This window comes from Ornithodoros turicata, chromosome 3 (genome assembly GCF_037126465.1).
Source record: "Ornithodoros turicata isolate Travis chromosome 3, ASM3712646v1, whole genome shotgun sequence".
Taxonomy (NCBI): Eukaryota; Metazoa; Arthropoda; class Arachnida; order Ixodida; family Argasidae; genus Ornithodoros; species Ornithodoros turicata.
This window is the reverse complement of record NC_088203.1, coordinates 49765868-49780812: the sequence shown is the minus strand read 5'-3', so window position 1 is coordinate 49780812 and position 14945 is coordinate 49765868. Positions and strand designations below refer to the sequence as shown.

General features: G+C 44.7%; 1 protein-coding gene across 1 annotated transcript in view; it reads right to left on the bottom strand.

Moving 5' to 3' along the window:
• LOC135388463 (phospholipid-transporting ATPase ABCA1-like) overlaps nt 1-14945 on the bottom strand; it is a 391000-nt gene that overhangs the window by 320021 nt on the left and 56034 nt on the right. The window contains exon 3 of the mRNA XM_064618039.1: nt 11675-11899. Within this exon, the coding sequence (XP_064474109.1) occupies nt 11675-11899 (225 nt within the window). The remainder of the gene's footprint in view (nt 1-11674; nt 11900-14945) is intronic.

Here is a 14945-nt window from a genome sequence, read left to right as displayed (position 1 = left end):
ACATGATATTGCATATACACAGACCCTTCAATCTTCAGTACTTACGACACACATAAGCAATGAAAAGACCATTGTATAATATGTACATACACTGAAAGAAAACGCAGAAGCTGTATCACTGCAGTTAACTACCTGTCTATAAGTTGATGAGACATTAATCTATATATAAACGTAAGTAATCAAGAGCATGCCAAGACAATGCAAAATATGATTATATGCAGACTAACGTAAAATGGCAAAAAGGAATATGACATAGGTAGGCAGATACATGTCAACTGAAATTGAACCAGTAGAACGAAAACCAAGACAAATGCAGGTGGACACATGTACTTGACAAAAATAACTATAAACCAATCACTGAATGCAGATAGAGAAACTCAAAACATGACAAACACCGGGTCGCTATTAAGTGAACTTATTCTGTACCTTTCTCTTCCCCCATGCATGCACATATCTATGGCCTGGTTAGGACGAAACCGCCATCCCTGCCTTGGGATGACGGCAGGCCCAATCTTTAAATATCGTGTAATGACGTGCATGTGTGTATAAACAACTACAAGACGAAAAAAAAGAAACTGGTACATTATGAACATTGTGCTCAGTCTACTGAAACAGACAATAAAGTTGAATGGTAATTTAACTGATGAACTGGTAATAATGAAATGTTTCGTTAACCACTCATATCTACTACAAGTCTTCACATTCATATCTAACACCAGAAAGTTACTGCGTCAATGTGATTTCACAGTTTTCAACACTAACATTTTGTCACATGACCAATTATTATTTAATCAATCTAACTGAGCAGCTATTTTGTATTTACTTTAGCTGCAAGCTAATACTGGTGTTTCATTTGTGATGTCAAATAAGGGTTACCTATCTTACTAAATGTTACCAAATGGCTGCATGCGACACAATGGTGGTCTCGGTAAGATAAACATAACAATGGGTCAGCATTGCACACTGCACGTTAGTCCGTCTCATTGTGATTTGGAAGTTTGCACACATATGACTTGCCTTCATCTGGAAGATTCATGAAGAGACAGACGCTCTGAATATCTGATACCGAAATAGCACGCAGGGTCACTTGAGGGGACACTGTACACTCGTACAGATAACTAGGCAGTCGTGTGTCACCAGAGATATCTGTACACAGTATGTTCTTGCACAACAAGACACACTTCTCCTGTCCTTGTACTGAGAGTTTGTATATTCTTCGTATTTGGAAAAACTCATCTGAATGTGTAACTATGACACTGCTGTCACTCTTTGATACTCGAGTGTAGGCTTGACTGTGGAACACCATTCCGTTCATAACAAAACGGTAATACTCCATGGCAAATTGCGGGCTGCAATGACAGACTTGCTGTAGTGCAGCTACTTCTGCCATGGAAAACTGAGATACAGGCTTGGACCGGCCAAGAAAACATGCATCATCTATACGTGTTGCACTCTGAATTTTGCGGTAGCCCAACATATTTTCACAGAAGTCACTTATATATTTCGACAGTGGCACAGTGCAGATAACTTTATCCAGCTGCTGTGCCATTGCAGCCCTTTCCAGAACCTGCAAGGGTGCCCCTTTTGCAGCAGTTACGTACTGTATCAAAGTGCCGTTACCCCCCTCAAACACAAATGAGGAGTGCTCTGCAGACTTTGCAAGATGAAGCAGCAGATGAATGTTGTACGTCATTTTGGTTGTTCCGTTGATAGAAGCATGTCTTGTAACAAATTCCGTCAACAGGTCACGTAGGGAGAGGCATACATGAAAGGGTTAGACGGATACTAGCTATACAATAGGTTTACTGTAAATTTCATGCTTGACATTACTGCAGAACAGTGAACAGGGAAGTCCCTTACTGGCTCGTTGCAGCATTGCCCGAGTCAGCTCTGAGCATAACAGCAAATATATAGCTTCTGCAAGTCGCTTCATTTGATTCCAATGTTGCACTGGAACGACGCCAAGGGTACACGGAAGGCAGTAAAAAAGAAGCCAGTTTCGCCATTCGTTTGCCTTCCAATAGCTGCGTTCAGCCAGAGATCTTGGCAACCGGGTGAAGCTATGAGGTGGCCTGATGGCGAGAAGGCGCTTGTCGATGATTTCAACGGTAGCATTGCCACCTGCGTAAACCAACGTACCACATGCAATCATGCTTTTTTAGCCCCATTAGTGCAACCTTACCTGCGACACCGGCCGAAATCACAATATCTGTAAGTTGCCTTGTCACCCCAAGGAGAACACAATGCATGTAGTCAATACTTTGACCCCATATGATGTTAAAATGTGGCAGGTTCACCAAAGCAGAGGGCCCTTTAAGTCCGTTGACAGGGCGGCCATGCTCTACCGCTAGTGTCATGTCCCTGATAACACCGTTCACTGTTCTTTCGCCGACAGTGCCTGTATCCGGAAATCTCATGGTTCCTGAAAAGAAAAGTGCAAGAACGTGTTAGTACACATACATGTTTCACTTTACGGAAGCTCTCATTACGTACCGTCAATATGTTGACCTTTGATGAAACACCACGGACATGGGAAATACCCACTGAAGAGCGTGTGGTTCTGAATGGCAGCACGCGCTGGAGTGTCCGCACAGCAGGAGATGACGGTAACTTTTGATGAAATCTTCTCCCCACCACTGTGCCACGTCAGTGGTGCCATTGAGTTTATTTCGTCCACAAGCTTTTCAAGGAAGACAATCATGTTGGGGTGCGATTTTCCAAACCAGAGCCCTGCGAGCATGCAGTTCTGGAACCTTTGCTGTGGCGGCAGCTCGTTCAAGATGAATTGGATTGGCCACATTGAAACTTTTGAAGATTTATACACCGGACTACCATCTGTGCTGATTGTTAGTGTGAGGTCAGACCACCTCATGTGACCCTCGTTGTGCATCCTTCGAAGAAGTGTACCACTCGTGATGTCGGTGACAGCATCCGACATTCTTTCTTTGCACAAGTCCTTCAAGTTCTTGTGAAGCACAGCTGTGTTTCGCATCACGACATTCTTCACTTGCTCATTCATACTAAGAATACTGAAGAAATGGCCATCCTTTCGCAGGTCAGACTGCTGGCGTGACACATCACATGTGTAGCACAGCATTTCAGCTTTGTTAGAGCCATCTTGCAGAAGTGATCGGCAGTGTTGACAATAAAAGTGATGCTTGGCATGTTTATCGCCCTTTGGAAGCCACAACTTCCGAAACAAGTACTTACTGCCTGGCAGTACATCATTTGACTGTCCAAAAAGTGCGTTTATCAACTTTAGCAGGTCATCAACAGCAGACCATGTCAACCCGTGGCTCACAATAAAGGACATCACCATACATATGGCATCGACTTTCTTTGTTGACGAGTTTGGCAGTGTACTTTCACGATATTCCATAAAAGCATCTGTGAGAACTTCTGGTTCTGCAAAGGTGGCGATATCGTCCAGCGGTATATTTTCAGGATCACTGTTTTGAGAGTCCGTGTCACTGCAGCTATCAGCACCACTGTCACTGTCTTCAGTAGGACGTAAAACAAACTCTGTGCCGACGCCTGAAGTCCCCGGAGCAGACCACTCGTCTTCGCATGCGGCGGTAATGTCCGATGGGAAAATTCCTCCAAACGACTCCTGTGTGTCACAGTTGTTCTGTTGAACACAAGGTCTAACATGAGATGAATCCACACAGACACTTCGGTGTGTTGTCATTGTGTGTGGGTCCTCTTCCTGTGCCATCGCGTTATTGTGCTCGATGTGTGTGCCTACTACGTTACCACTTGTATCTGATCGTGTGTTCCTGCTGCTGGAAAGTACCCTTCTTCGGTATATGGTCGTTCGAGGTACGTTGAACGGTGCATCTTTGTAAAGATATAATTTCTTTCTCCTTTTGGCTCCAGTCCTCCGACGGTTCGGCATTTTCGGTTAGCGGTTGGAGAACGGCGTGAAAACACAGCGACGAAGCGACGAATGACCACCAAAACACCCACCCTGCTACCCCTGTTTTGTTTTCCAATGCAAAGTTGCGGACCTGTTTTCAGCAACATCAAAAATAGCTACTGGGTTGCCTACCGATATACGCTGTGGATAGTGGAATATAAAAAAATACATATAATGCATATTTCACGGATGTTCTCGTTTTTATATTTCAAAACTGACATTTCCAGAGCAAGCGTCAGTACCGCACTTTTCGTCTGCTACATGCCAGGCCGACTGGCTACTGCTACGTTTCCCGAAGCAATGTAACTGAAGGATCTGAATAAACCAGTGTTTTTGTCAAGTGTTCGTAGTCTCAGCACTGTATATTTCACAACTCTTGTCGTATTAATAGTTTTTCAGAAAAGCATCGCTCGGGAACTATAAGCTTTAGCGTAAGACATACCCTGCGCCGCTGTGCTGCGCGTAGGATTACCGTTGTGCTGTCAATCGGAACTACGTGCAGTGGATTCAACACGTGGTTCTCAGTTGTTATGGTTGAAGACGACACGGTCATATTATTAGGTGTAATTTCTTTGGTCGAAAGCGTTCCCTTGTTCGGTGTACGGGAGTGAGTGAAGCTTTGTCGTGCTCGGGATGCATGCCTACACCAAATACATCGAAGATGGCATGGAAGCAATTGTTCCCACAAGCCTTGTCAAAGATTTCAATCCCACTACCACAAGAGGTTTCAAGAAAGTAACCAAACAGACATTTTGGTACGCAGAGGATGGCAGCATGGCTGGGTACTACCCAGCGGAGATTAGGATGCTTGGAGGTGAGTGTCGTGAACTCGTGATACATTATTGTTCCACCAGTTTTGTGTTTGTGGCCGGAAGGTCCTGCGGCTTGGTTTCACAAAAACTGATATTTGAAATGGTCAGTGGTTCCTCAACTTGGAGTCGCACGTCAACTCTGTGCTTTCATTACTGGACGTGACATTACGGATTAACTAACATTCGTAAAAAGAATTAAGGGCCCTAATTATGTAACAATCCCATACCGGCGCTGTCGTCACGTAACTGTCAGATGCAGACAGATGAGACACATCAATGTAATCTTGTGCTAGTTGAATTGTTTCGCCGCGGAATTGTTACTGAGCTATATATGAGTTGAGCTTTACGTTAACATGTGATAGACCCCCCGATCTCTGTTCGAAAATAATCAGTGTCTGTGACACTGTTCCTAAGTGTTTCACATTTAACTTCTAGACAGGAAACGTTCAGATTTATGTGATTCATTTTCCACAGAATCAGAAGGTGAACTCATAAAGTTGATGCTTGAGGGAAACCTCGCTATCCCGAGAATTCTGAAGACTGATGACGTTCCCCAAAGCCAGGTACGTGCATAATGTGGGTCTATGATGAGGGTCTTCTGTACTGTTCCTAACAATCATAATGTTTTCATTAGCAGTCACAACCCAGACTCCCATCAAAAAAGCACAGGAAAAACAGTGAAAAGGAGGCGAGACAAAAAGATATGAAAAGAGTGCTGGCAAAAAGAACCAGGGTAGAACGGTCTGGCAGTGATGACGCACTGCCGAAACTTCCAGAAGCTGCACAGGATTGTGGCTTTGCTTGTCACGAGAAGCTGGCAAGTTACAGGAATATGTACGAAATGGAGTTGAAGGCGAAGCAGGAACTGCAAGGAAAAGTCTGCAGGCAACAGTAGGAGCATTGCAGAAAAAGTTAGAGGCAGCAGTGGAAGAGGTGTCTGTAGAGAGGGCCCTGTGCCGACGGTTGCAGGAGACTATGTTGAAGAAGTTAGGTATGCTTCCATCCTGGTTCTCAAATTGCTAAAAACTTCGGTGCACAGCTACCTTACTGTTATGATCTGTTTTGTAGTATCTAGATTGCATCCTCATAATTTTTTGTGAGGAGTAGTTGTTACTTTACAGGGTGGGATTGCTTTGCTTTCAGATGTTATCCCCATGCCTATAGGGCACCAAAGACCTGAGCAGAATGAGTGTGGTCTGCTAGAGTCATCTGAGCACCTGCAGGCAGCCTGGCACACTCTGGGTGCTTGTGAGACCGGGGACAGTGAAAATTGGACGGTTAGTAGTTGGCAAAAATTATGTAGGGATCACAACAATCTCATTAAAGGGGCACTAAAATGCAAAAACCATGAAAAAATGGCTAAGAAGCGAGTGAGCTGGGGAAGATGATGCATAATGTAAAACCCCGAGACTAGGGAACACAAAGGGACAGACAAAACATGTGGTCGCAAACACAGCTCAGTGGAAAAATGAATAAAACATTTGGAGGTCATTTCGGTTATCCTTTGTATAGCATGTCACCACTACACAGTCCTCCTTACTATGGGGTCAGTGGGTGGTAGTCTACCTATCATAAGTGAAAGTTGAATTCCATTCATGCATTAGTGTGTTTGAGACTTCGTGTTGCGTCTGTCCCTTCATGTTCTGTAGTCTCGGGGGTTTTACATTATGCAAAAACAAGTTCACTTCAATTTATGTTACACACTTTGTTAATTTCATACTTGTTATCATAATTCAAAACTTTGATTCCATTACGAACCTACAATCAAAATCATAGCGGGCTCTTGCTTGCTTCAGCGCTAAGCAGTGAACGTCGCCTCAGCCATCAGTGTGTTTAGTTCATGCTGGACATGTCACGCCATTGAGCGGTCAAGCGGAAGAAAATATAGTGCGCGTTGCGAAGTGGACCGGTGTCGCTGTCCGAAGAACGTGAAGATAAATGTTGTCATTGGAACATTCGCGAGAACTGTTGTGGGCTACAGTTCAGTGAATCTGTATTGAAAAATGCAGCCGTGGGCATCATGTCGCGCATATACACAGAACACTACGATCGGACCAGTTTCAAATCCCCACGTCCAGTATAGGTATGCGCACGCTTCTCGTGCTGTCTCATTGGATGCCGCCAATCTTTGCCTGTGTCCGCATTGTGTGAACCAATGTGCACCCACATTTGCATAAATCTAGTGCACATGTTTGCTTACCCAATTTTACCCCCTGAATTTAGAAAAAAATATTTCCTGAAAACTACGGGCTCTAGTTGTATGACTTTTAGCTGGCCAACAGAAGATATCACAGCATCAACAGGAAGCCGAAAAATTTGTCTCGGGACGTGATGCTCCCATGATGGAAGGGTGTACCCCCCTTGCCTGAACTACATTTGAAGTATCTTTATTAGTAATTCAGTACAATTATAAAATAGATCACACAGCTTTTCATTTGGGCTGCGCACCCTCCAGTGAAAACTACATTTAAGAAGCTCTTACAGTATTCTCATAAAATTCTGTTCAAAATAAAAACGACATTGTGTGTAACAGTACGACCTTACTGAGGCATGAACAAATGACCATTATAATCAGCATTCTTCATCATTATTCATCAACATAATATTCATTTTTTAAAATTCTTGATCACATATTTGCAAGTGTTCCTTTTATTTAATTGGCTTACAGGAGCCGTATGGCATTTCCTGCCAGGAACAGCAGCCAAGCCCACAGCTTACGATGGTGGCACCACAGCCTGCTATGTTGACACCACAGCCTACCATGGTGACACCACAGCCTACCATGGTGACACCACAACCTACCATGGTGACACCACAGCCTTCACCAGCCCACACGGATGCTACACCTGTCGTCCCAACACCTCAACTGAGAGATGTACAAGCGCCAGCTAAGGAGACACCAGCCCAGCGCAGCACCAAGAGGTGTACAAATCGGAAACGGCTGTTTTCAACAGAGAATTTGGAAAACACAAGCTCTGTGGCACCCTTCTCTGTGGTGGACAACAAGGCGAGTCGATGTCATCTTGACAAACACACTAACGCATGCATGGAATTTAACTATTACTTATGATAAGTGGACTACCACCTACTGACACCTATAGTAACGGGGACTGTGTATAGGTAACATGTCGTACAAAGGAGCACCGAAATTACATCCAAATGTTTTATTCATTTTTTCATTGTGTTGTGTTTTACAATGAATAAAATGCGCTCCTGCGAAAGGATGATGTGTGCAGGTGAGCTACAGAACGCACGTGAGGCCTCTGTTCTGCACACCTCTAAAAATCCTTTCTCGTGAAAACAGCGTAACAGAACGAAGAGATGTCGCGACCTAATGTGGGTAATCCCAGGACACGTGAGTCTTGATATGCAGCGGCACAATTCAAGCATGTATAGTGAGCATGTGAACTGAATTTTTTAACCGTGGGAATTGACTCTTCTTTAAACGATTCCGTTCCACAGCTATAATACATCGCAGAGTGCAAATATTTTATGGTGAACCCTCATGGACAACTTGACCAATGAGGCTAGGTCTCAAGTCGTGTGAAATTTCACCTTATTGATCCTTTAAGTGGGGAATCTGATATACCACAAAAGGCCCAATATTCAATTCTGCATATTTGCTTGTATTGCTTTGGTTCTTGCTTTTCTGTCCTCAGCAGCCCATGCTTATTTGCCAAAAGTGTGAGGTAAATTAAAGGAGCAATGACGTGACACATAACATTGCTCAAACCCTGCCTAATCTGTCCAGCTATCCATCAGCAGTCATTATGCAAAATGCTATCACTCGGTGGTGTATTGTAAACTGTGCACTCACATTTATGAAGCTCCTCTCTGTCATCCACATTCTTATCACCTGCCCACACCACGAAATCCATCGCCAGCATCATTTTACAGAGTTTTATACGCATTTTTTGCCTCTTCATCCAGCGCTCTTGCTTGGCGATGAGGCTATTATTCCCTTCAGTAAACTTTTTAATTTTTTAAAAGACACTGGAATTGTAAGTCTTGTGTAGTTTTAGTCTTGTATTTTAGATGTTACTTCTCTCCTTTTTTAAGTACTGCACCTACTTCTTGCTAGTTTTATTTTAATCACAGTGTTGGCGCATTATGACCTATGTAGTTAATGCGCCATTAAAACTCCAATCATCATCATCATCACATTTATGAAGACAGTCTGGCAAAGCAGCTGTTGACAGCTGACGCGATTCTTGTGTTATGTGGAAAAATATTTGCTTTTTCTCTTTCTATTTTTCTTTTTTGCTCACACACTATACATGCTCGGGCTATCATTCTTTATGTCATGAAGTCACAAGACCTGGACTGGGACCAATTACGTTACGATGGCTCCTTGTTCCGTGATGTGTACTTTTCACGAGAGAAGATTTTTAGAGGAGCACGGAACATAGGCCTGATGCACGCTCTATGGGTCACCTGCATGCTCGTCGTTCTTTTACAGGAGCTCATGTTATTCGTTGCAGAACATAGCACAGTAAAAAACTGAAAACATTTTGCGGGTCGCCTCAGTGCTCCTTTAAAGGTGCTCAGCTCTCCACCATTTCGTATCTGCCATGTGTTCCTGCAGGGTAATTCTTTTTTGGGGATGAGCAAGTTTGATTTGACTTGATATGACTGTTGCTGAACAAAGGGGTAATAATACATGAACATGTACTTGACCCTGCATCCTGCTTTTGTCTGCTTCAGGTACACTTAGGGAATAACGTATATGTTCCAAAGGAGAAGTTGGAATGGGCCATGGAGGCTAAAAGAGACTCCACGTTTTGCCGGGAGCTGTCACGGCAGCTGTGGACTGAGGCTGAGCTCCAGGGTAGAAGCCTGAGCGGCAAGCTAAGCAACCGATATGCAAAGGCAGGTGTGCAGCCAAAACCTGCTCTCACCCCCAGCAAAGTTCAGGCTCTTGCAAGTGAGTTCTCCTAATGCATATTTGAATGTCTGATACAGTCTAAAGTTTAAGTATCACAGCTGCTAAACATGATCAAGGTCACTTCTGAAGTTCCAGTCGTTATTTGATTTGTCTGTGTGCGCTGTGATCAACGATTTACTTCACTCATGGGAGTCGCAACGGATCACCAAGTCGAGGCTTGCTATGAATTCGGCTGTATGTCCATCATTCCGTTAGTCAGTTCTTGCTCCGTGTGCAAGCCATTGGGAACAAATTGCACTGCAATATTTCCTGATGGAATTCCATTCTGTACTGAAATGATATGTTTCCGACAGCATACAAGTTAAGAGAAACGGGGGTGACCATTTATTACACGACTCTAGCACGTGACCTTTCCAGCGCCATGGGGCCATGCTTCGAGGCACTTCCATCACTGCTGCTGTTATTCCTCTTATGGTCCCCTGGCACCTGTGCAAATTTTTCGGCATTGCTTAATTATTACACACCTATGCTAGTGCACTAACAAGCCCAGCTCCTCATATGACATCAGGAATAGCTCCTGTGTACATGGAGTAGCAGAGATGAATGCCATGCAAGAGAAAATTACCTGTGTGCTAGGTCCCCCATTACAGGAAAATGAGCACACGCACATTGTTATGGTGTAAACGTGTGAATATTTATGCCACATCCTGATATCTGATTTATTACTGCTGTCTTTCGTATCATGGTATCTAACATATAGCTCTTTCCTCTAGTTGAAGGACTTGTTCACTTCACGCATGTTGCTAAGTGTGGTGCCCTGTGTATAAACTCTGTGGGTCTCCATCTCTGTTATTGCTGACTTATCGTTTTTGCTCCGAACACCGTTTCAGATGCCTATCAGAAGTTTGTGCGGGAGGGAGGACAGTCTGAGGTTCCAGTGCCGAAGAGACTGGACTCATTTGTCATACATATGAGAAGCTTCTTAAATGATCTTAATAAAGAATAAAATTATTGTATATTGTGTTATGTTTTTATCCTTGTGCTTATTATCCTGATCTGTATTATTCATCCCTTCGTGTAGAGCATTTACCAGGTTTCGGAAACACACACAAAACTAAAACTATATGAGAGGAGGTTTCTTGAGAAGAGAAATCCTGTGAGAACTGCTAAGAGAAATTCTATGAGAAATCCTGTGAGAACTGCTAAGAGAAATCCTGTGAGAATTCCTATGAGATTTTGTTCCATTATCCCACAGAATTTCTCTTAGAGTTCTGTAAGAAGTATTTGAAGGATTCTTTGTGAGATTTTTCAGCAGGGTTGTCATTAACATCTCATTCGCTGCCATTGCCACTGTAACTTACATCATGCATGCCTTTTTTTCTTTTGTCTGGGAGACGGCAATCTTGCCCTACCTACCTGGCCGACCTTACCCTGCGGCTCGCAACGATTGGTGGTAACGTTGGGATCGTACAACTACGTTCTGCTAGTGAACAGCAGCAGAGCAGAATCCATTGTTCCTGGGATGCAGCTGTTGACTGTTTTGGTTGTGGTGCGTTTTGCCCAGGATTACATATCTGCGTCTATTCATTTCGACTGCAGAAGTACCTCTCGGAATATTATTCACGGTATTTCTGATATATCAGTGCTGTGTGCGGGCAACATTGCCAGTAGCATCAAGGATTTAATGCAGTTGCTGCCGACATACTGCCGAAATGCAAAAAGAGAGCGATAAAACAGGCGAAGGGTATTAAGGCCACTGCAGACGTTGGAATCAATCTCAAAATGTTTCAGTCGTTCAATGTGCAACAGAAAACGCTGATATTAATTTTCACCTCTGCGGCGAGCTATCTGGGAAGACTTCAAGGAGCACAGCCTGTGCCAGTGCGCACGTCACCTTCAAGTCTCAGCGTGGAAGGAGATCAGCTTAAGAACTACGTCACATCAGCTGGTGCTACAGATGTTGACAACCGCGTTGAATTACGCAGTTGCGGCTAGTGTAGGCACGGTTGCGTTGAGAGAAGGCACAGTAACAATGTCTCAAACATGCAGCGATTATACTACCTGAGGTTGGTTTGGCCGGTGCTGCGTACGAAGGTGCAGCCTTCGCAGCAAAAATATATCCTTTCGCTACATGTTGGACTATGGTGTAGTTCAGGTTTGTGTCATTGCCGGATGATGTCACAAAGAAGCAGTCATGTGAAACGGAGCATGACTTCATAACGTCCTCTAACGTGCTGGCCCCTGTGAGGTTTGAACCGGGAAGTGCCGGCGTCCCGATTCCAGATCCTGCAATAACCAGAAACGTTATCCCTCGTCATCGTTCGTCTCTGTATGAGGATTGTTAACTGCGCTGTTAGTGCCTACAACTTATCTTTCTTCATTCTTTGTTCTACGCACACTTCACAGTGAAATTCCTTTGTACCTGCCACGCTCCCATACACCTTGCCTTTCCTGCCCTACCGGGATGGCCAGGTTAGATCCGTAGACGCCGAAACAGCGTTTCGTTTCTCGCAAGGAAATACGAGCTACGGCAGCGGGGGCACATCTGATTGCAAGTGTAAGTGCCGCTTCTCCACTTTACACTTGTTTCCTTACTCCTCACAATCTTTATGGGCTTTGTTGCTGCCAAACAGAGAGGGACGTACCTGCCGCATTAATGTCGGTTATAAATACTGGGAAGAGTTTGTAGCCTCCTAGCGCTCGCTGTTTTAATGCAGGCTACTTCTATGGTCGCTCAAATATTGCCTAAGTGAGCTCACCCGGGTGTGTATACCACAAGACCTGCTACAGGGACGATGGAATTACACTCTTTAATTGTCATGACGTCTGCATGCGGTGTAATAACGCTGCGCCTCTACCTCAGCCTGTATATTTATTGCTTATTATTTTAGAAACCCAGAGGTCCACAAAGGTCATTACATCCGTGTACAATACACACACCCATACAATGGGAAACACAATGCTAGGGCAGACTGCAGGTTAGAAAAAATCGTAGATAAGTACAAGAGACATACATACAGTTATAATGTTCAATGCAATACAGCGCAGGAGACAGAAAGAATTGCAGAAACAAATAAATAAAAAATCAAGAATAATAAATAAATGAAGAGAGCCCGCAAGAAATACAAATGCCATAATGGAATTGTATGGAATAATTTGTGGAACAGGCACATACGAAATAATTTCCTTAGGTGACCCAAACAACAACTACTACTTTATTGTGAGACGGATGGGGAGTTTTTCACCCGAGGGCGATACTCTACCCCTTTGCTGCTTTTAATGCGGGGAAGGAAATAACGAGCCCCTTCACAATAAGAAGCGAAGTCCTGTGGTATCCAGACAGGTGAAGAGAGCTTTCAGGGCAGTGTTGATGAACTGGATGTGGCCAGGGACCAAGCAATATCTCTATATCAAGCTCTATATGATAGAGAGGGAGCGAGAGTTCAGCTCGTTAAGGGATCCGGAGAGTACGGTTCGGGAAGGTTGTTAGTCTGGACAGTGGAGAAGAATGTGTTCAGCGCCGCAGTGACAGCATTGGGGAGAGTCAATTTGTCTCAAGCGGTATCTCCACTGCGCTGTAAAAGACACATCGAGGTGCATTCAACGAACTTGTGGTGGCCACCGGTGACGACGATATGCCCCTGATGCAACGCGCTACTGCGCTGTCACCGTCCCAGCGTGAGGCCATGATTATCTGCCCGCTGGGAAATTCCATCATCGCCGGTCAGGACTCGTGTAGGGGAAGACCATCGTCCTCTACATTTGGTGACCCGAACGAAGACCACAATGTTCGGTGTAATTCGGTCGCTTGCCATCGGAAATTTGGACAGCGAATACCACCATTAGACATCAATTCGGCCCACCTCGCCACCACTAACCCCAGTGCAGACAGCAGTCGATGGCGCTACGGCACAATTCGTGAGTCCCCGAGCACGTCTCTCCACCGGGGGCTCGTAATAGGAGGCCACCATCCTCTCGCTCTGACCCGGCACTCTTCGGCTTCGATCTCCCGTACCAGTCGCGATACGCCGTGGTATCACACGGAAATCAACGTGAAAGATCCCATAAATCGAGTGACGTTGGTGATCGCATATAAATTGGCTGCCGGTTGTTACGTAGGCACTTGTGAGCATTCTGCATGGCTTTTAACAACGTCCTTCTCCGTTCGTTACTTGTATGTTACTTGTCTAAGTGTGTCTGATTATGTTACTACTGTTCCATTTGCGTTGGTCATTAGTATTGATAGGATGATTTGATATGTGACACATTGCCTTGTGTGTGTTTATCGTTGACAACTGTCACGGTCAGAGTAGGAACCCAGAGCCTTGTCAAGCTGCTTCTTGCAGCTTTTTGCACTGGGCCTCCCACATTGTACTTGCTACAATGTAAAATAAAGTTTCAATTCAATTCAAATTTCCCAAGGCAACGTCACATTTTCTTTGCGGAAATGGATTCCCCGTGGTTATTTTACTCAGTATAGCACATAATCCCAATCGTATTCCAATGGCAATTGCCGAAATAAATTCGACGAAAATACGTGGAAATGAGCCCTTGTCTGCGCCTCTTTTTTGACGGCTGTAGTTTGAGCGCAAAGCTACGAAGAAAGGAGGTTACATTGACACGCCACACGAAGGGGAAACGGTTACAAGCCCAACCCACAGAAGAGTTCCGCTGCTAGGTATCTGGGGTCGGATTCACAAAGAGCTCGTGCGACGGAATCTGTCGTATCTGCGTCGTACGGGAAAGTTACGACGAAGTGTAGATTCACGAAGGGCGCGCGTCGCAAAATCTTCGCAGCTTACGGCGGAATCCTGCGAGAGCTCCCGAGCAGTCTTACGAAGAAAGATGGCGGCGTTATTTGGCAGCGGTGGATTTGGAGACGGCAAACAAAGACTCCGTAATACGCGCCAACGCATTGCACTTTGCCACAGAACCTTCGAAACCATCCTCGAAGTGACATTAAGGCACTTTTTTGCTTGGTAACCTTCAACAAATGCTTCAACTTTGTGCTCCGTAAAATCGGGTCGCAGGGATTTTTCAAGCATCCCATGCACCCCGCTAAGACACCCCCAACACCCCTCCAAATTGTCTGCAAGAAAGGCAAAAGAAGCCACAAAAGCGGCAAAACTGGGTGCCACACACCGCTTACAAAACACCCTCACCCACCCCCTCCCCGAGACGAACATACTGGAAATATATTTGCTGTGTCATCGAACGCGTTTCGCCTGTGATTGCATGGCATCCATTATGGCTAACGAAAGATCGAGAGCACGTGCAGTAACAAAACATTTGGGGACGAACAACTTCGTCTTCTTCTAACGGGACGACTCTT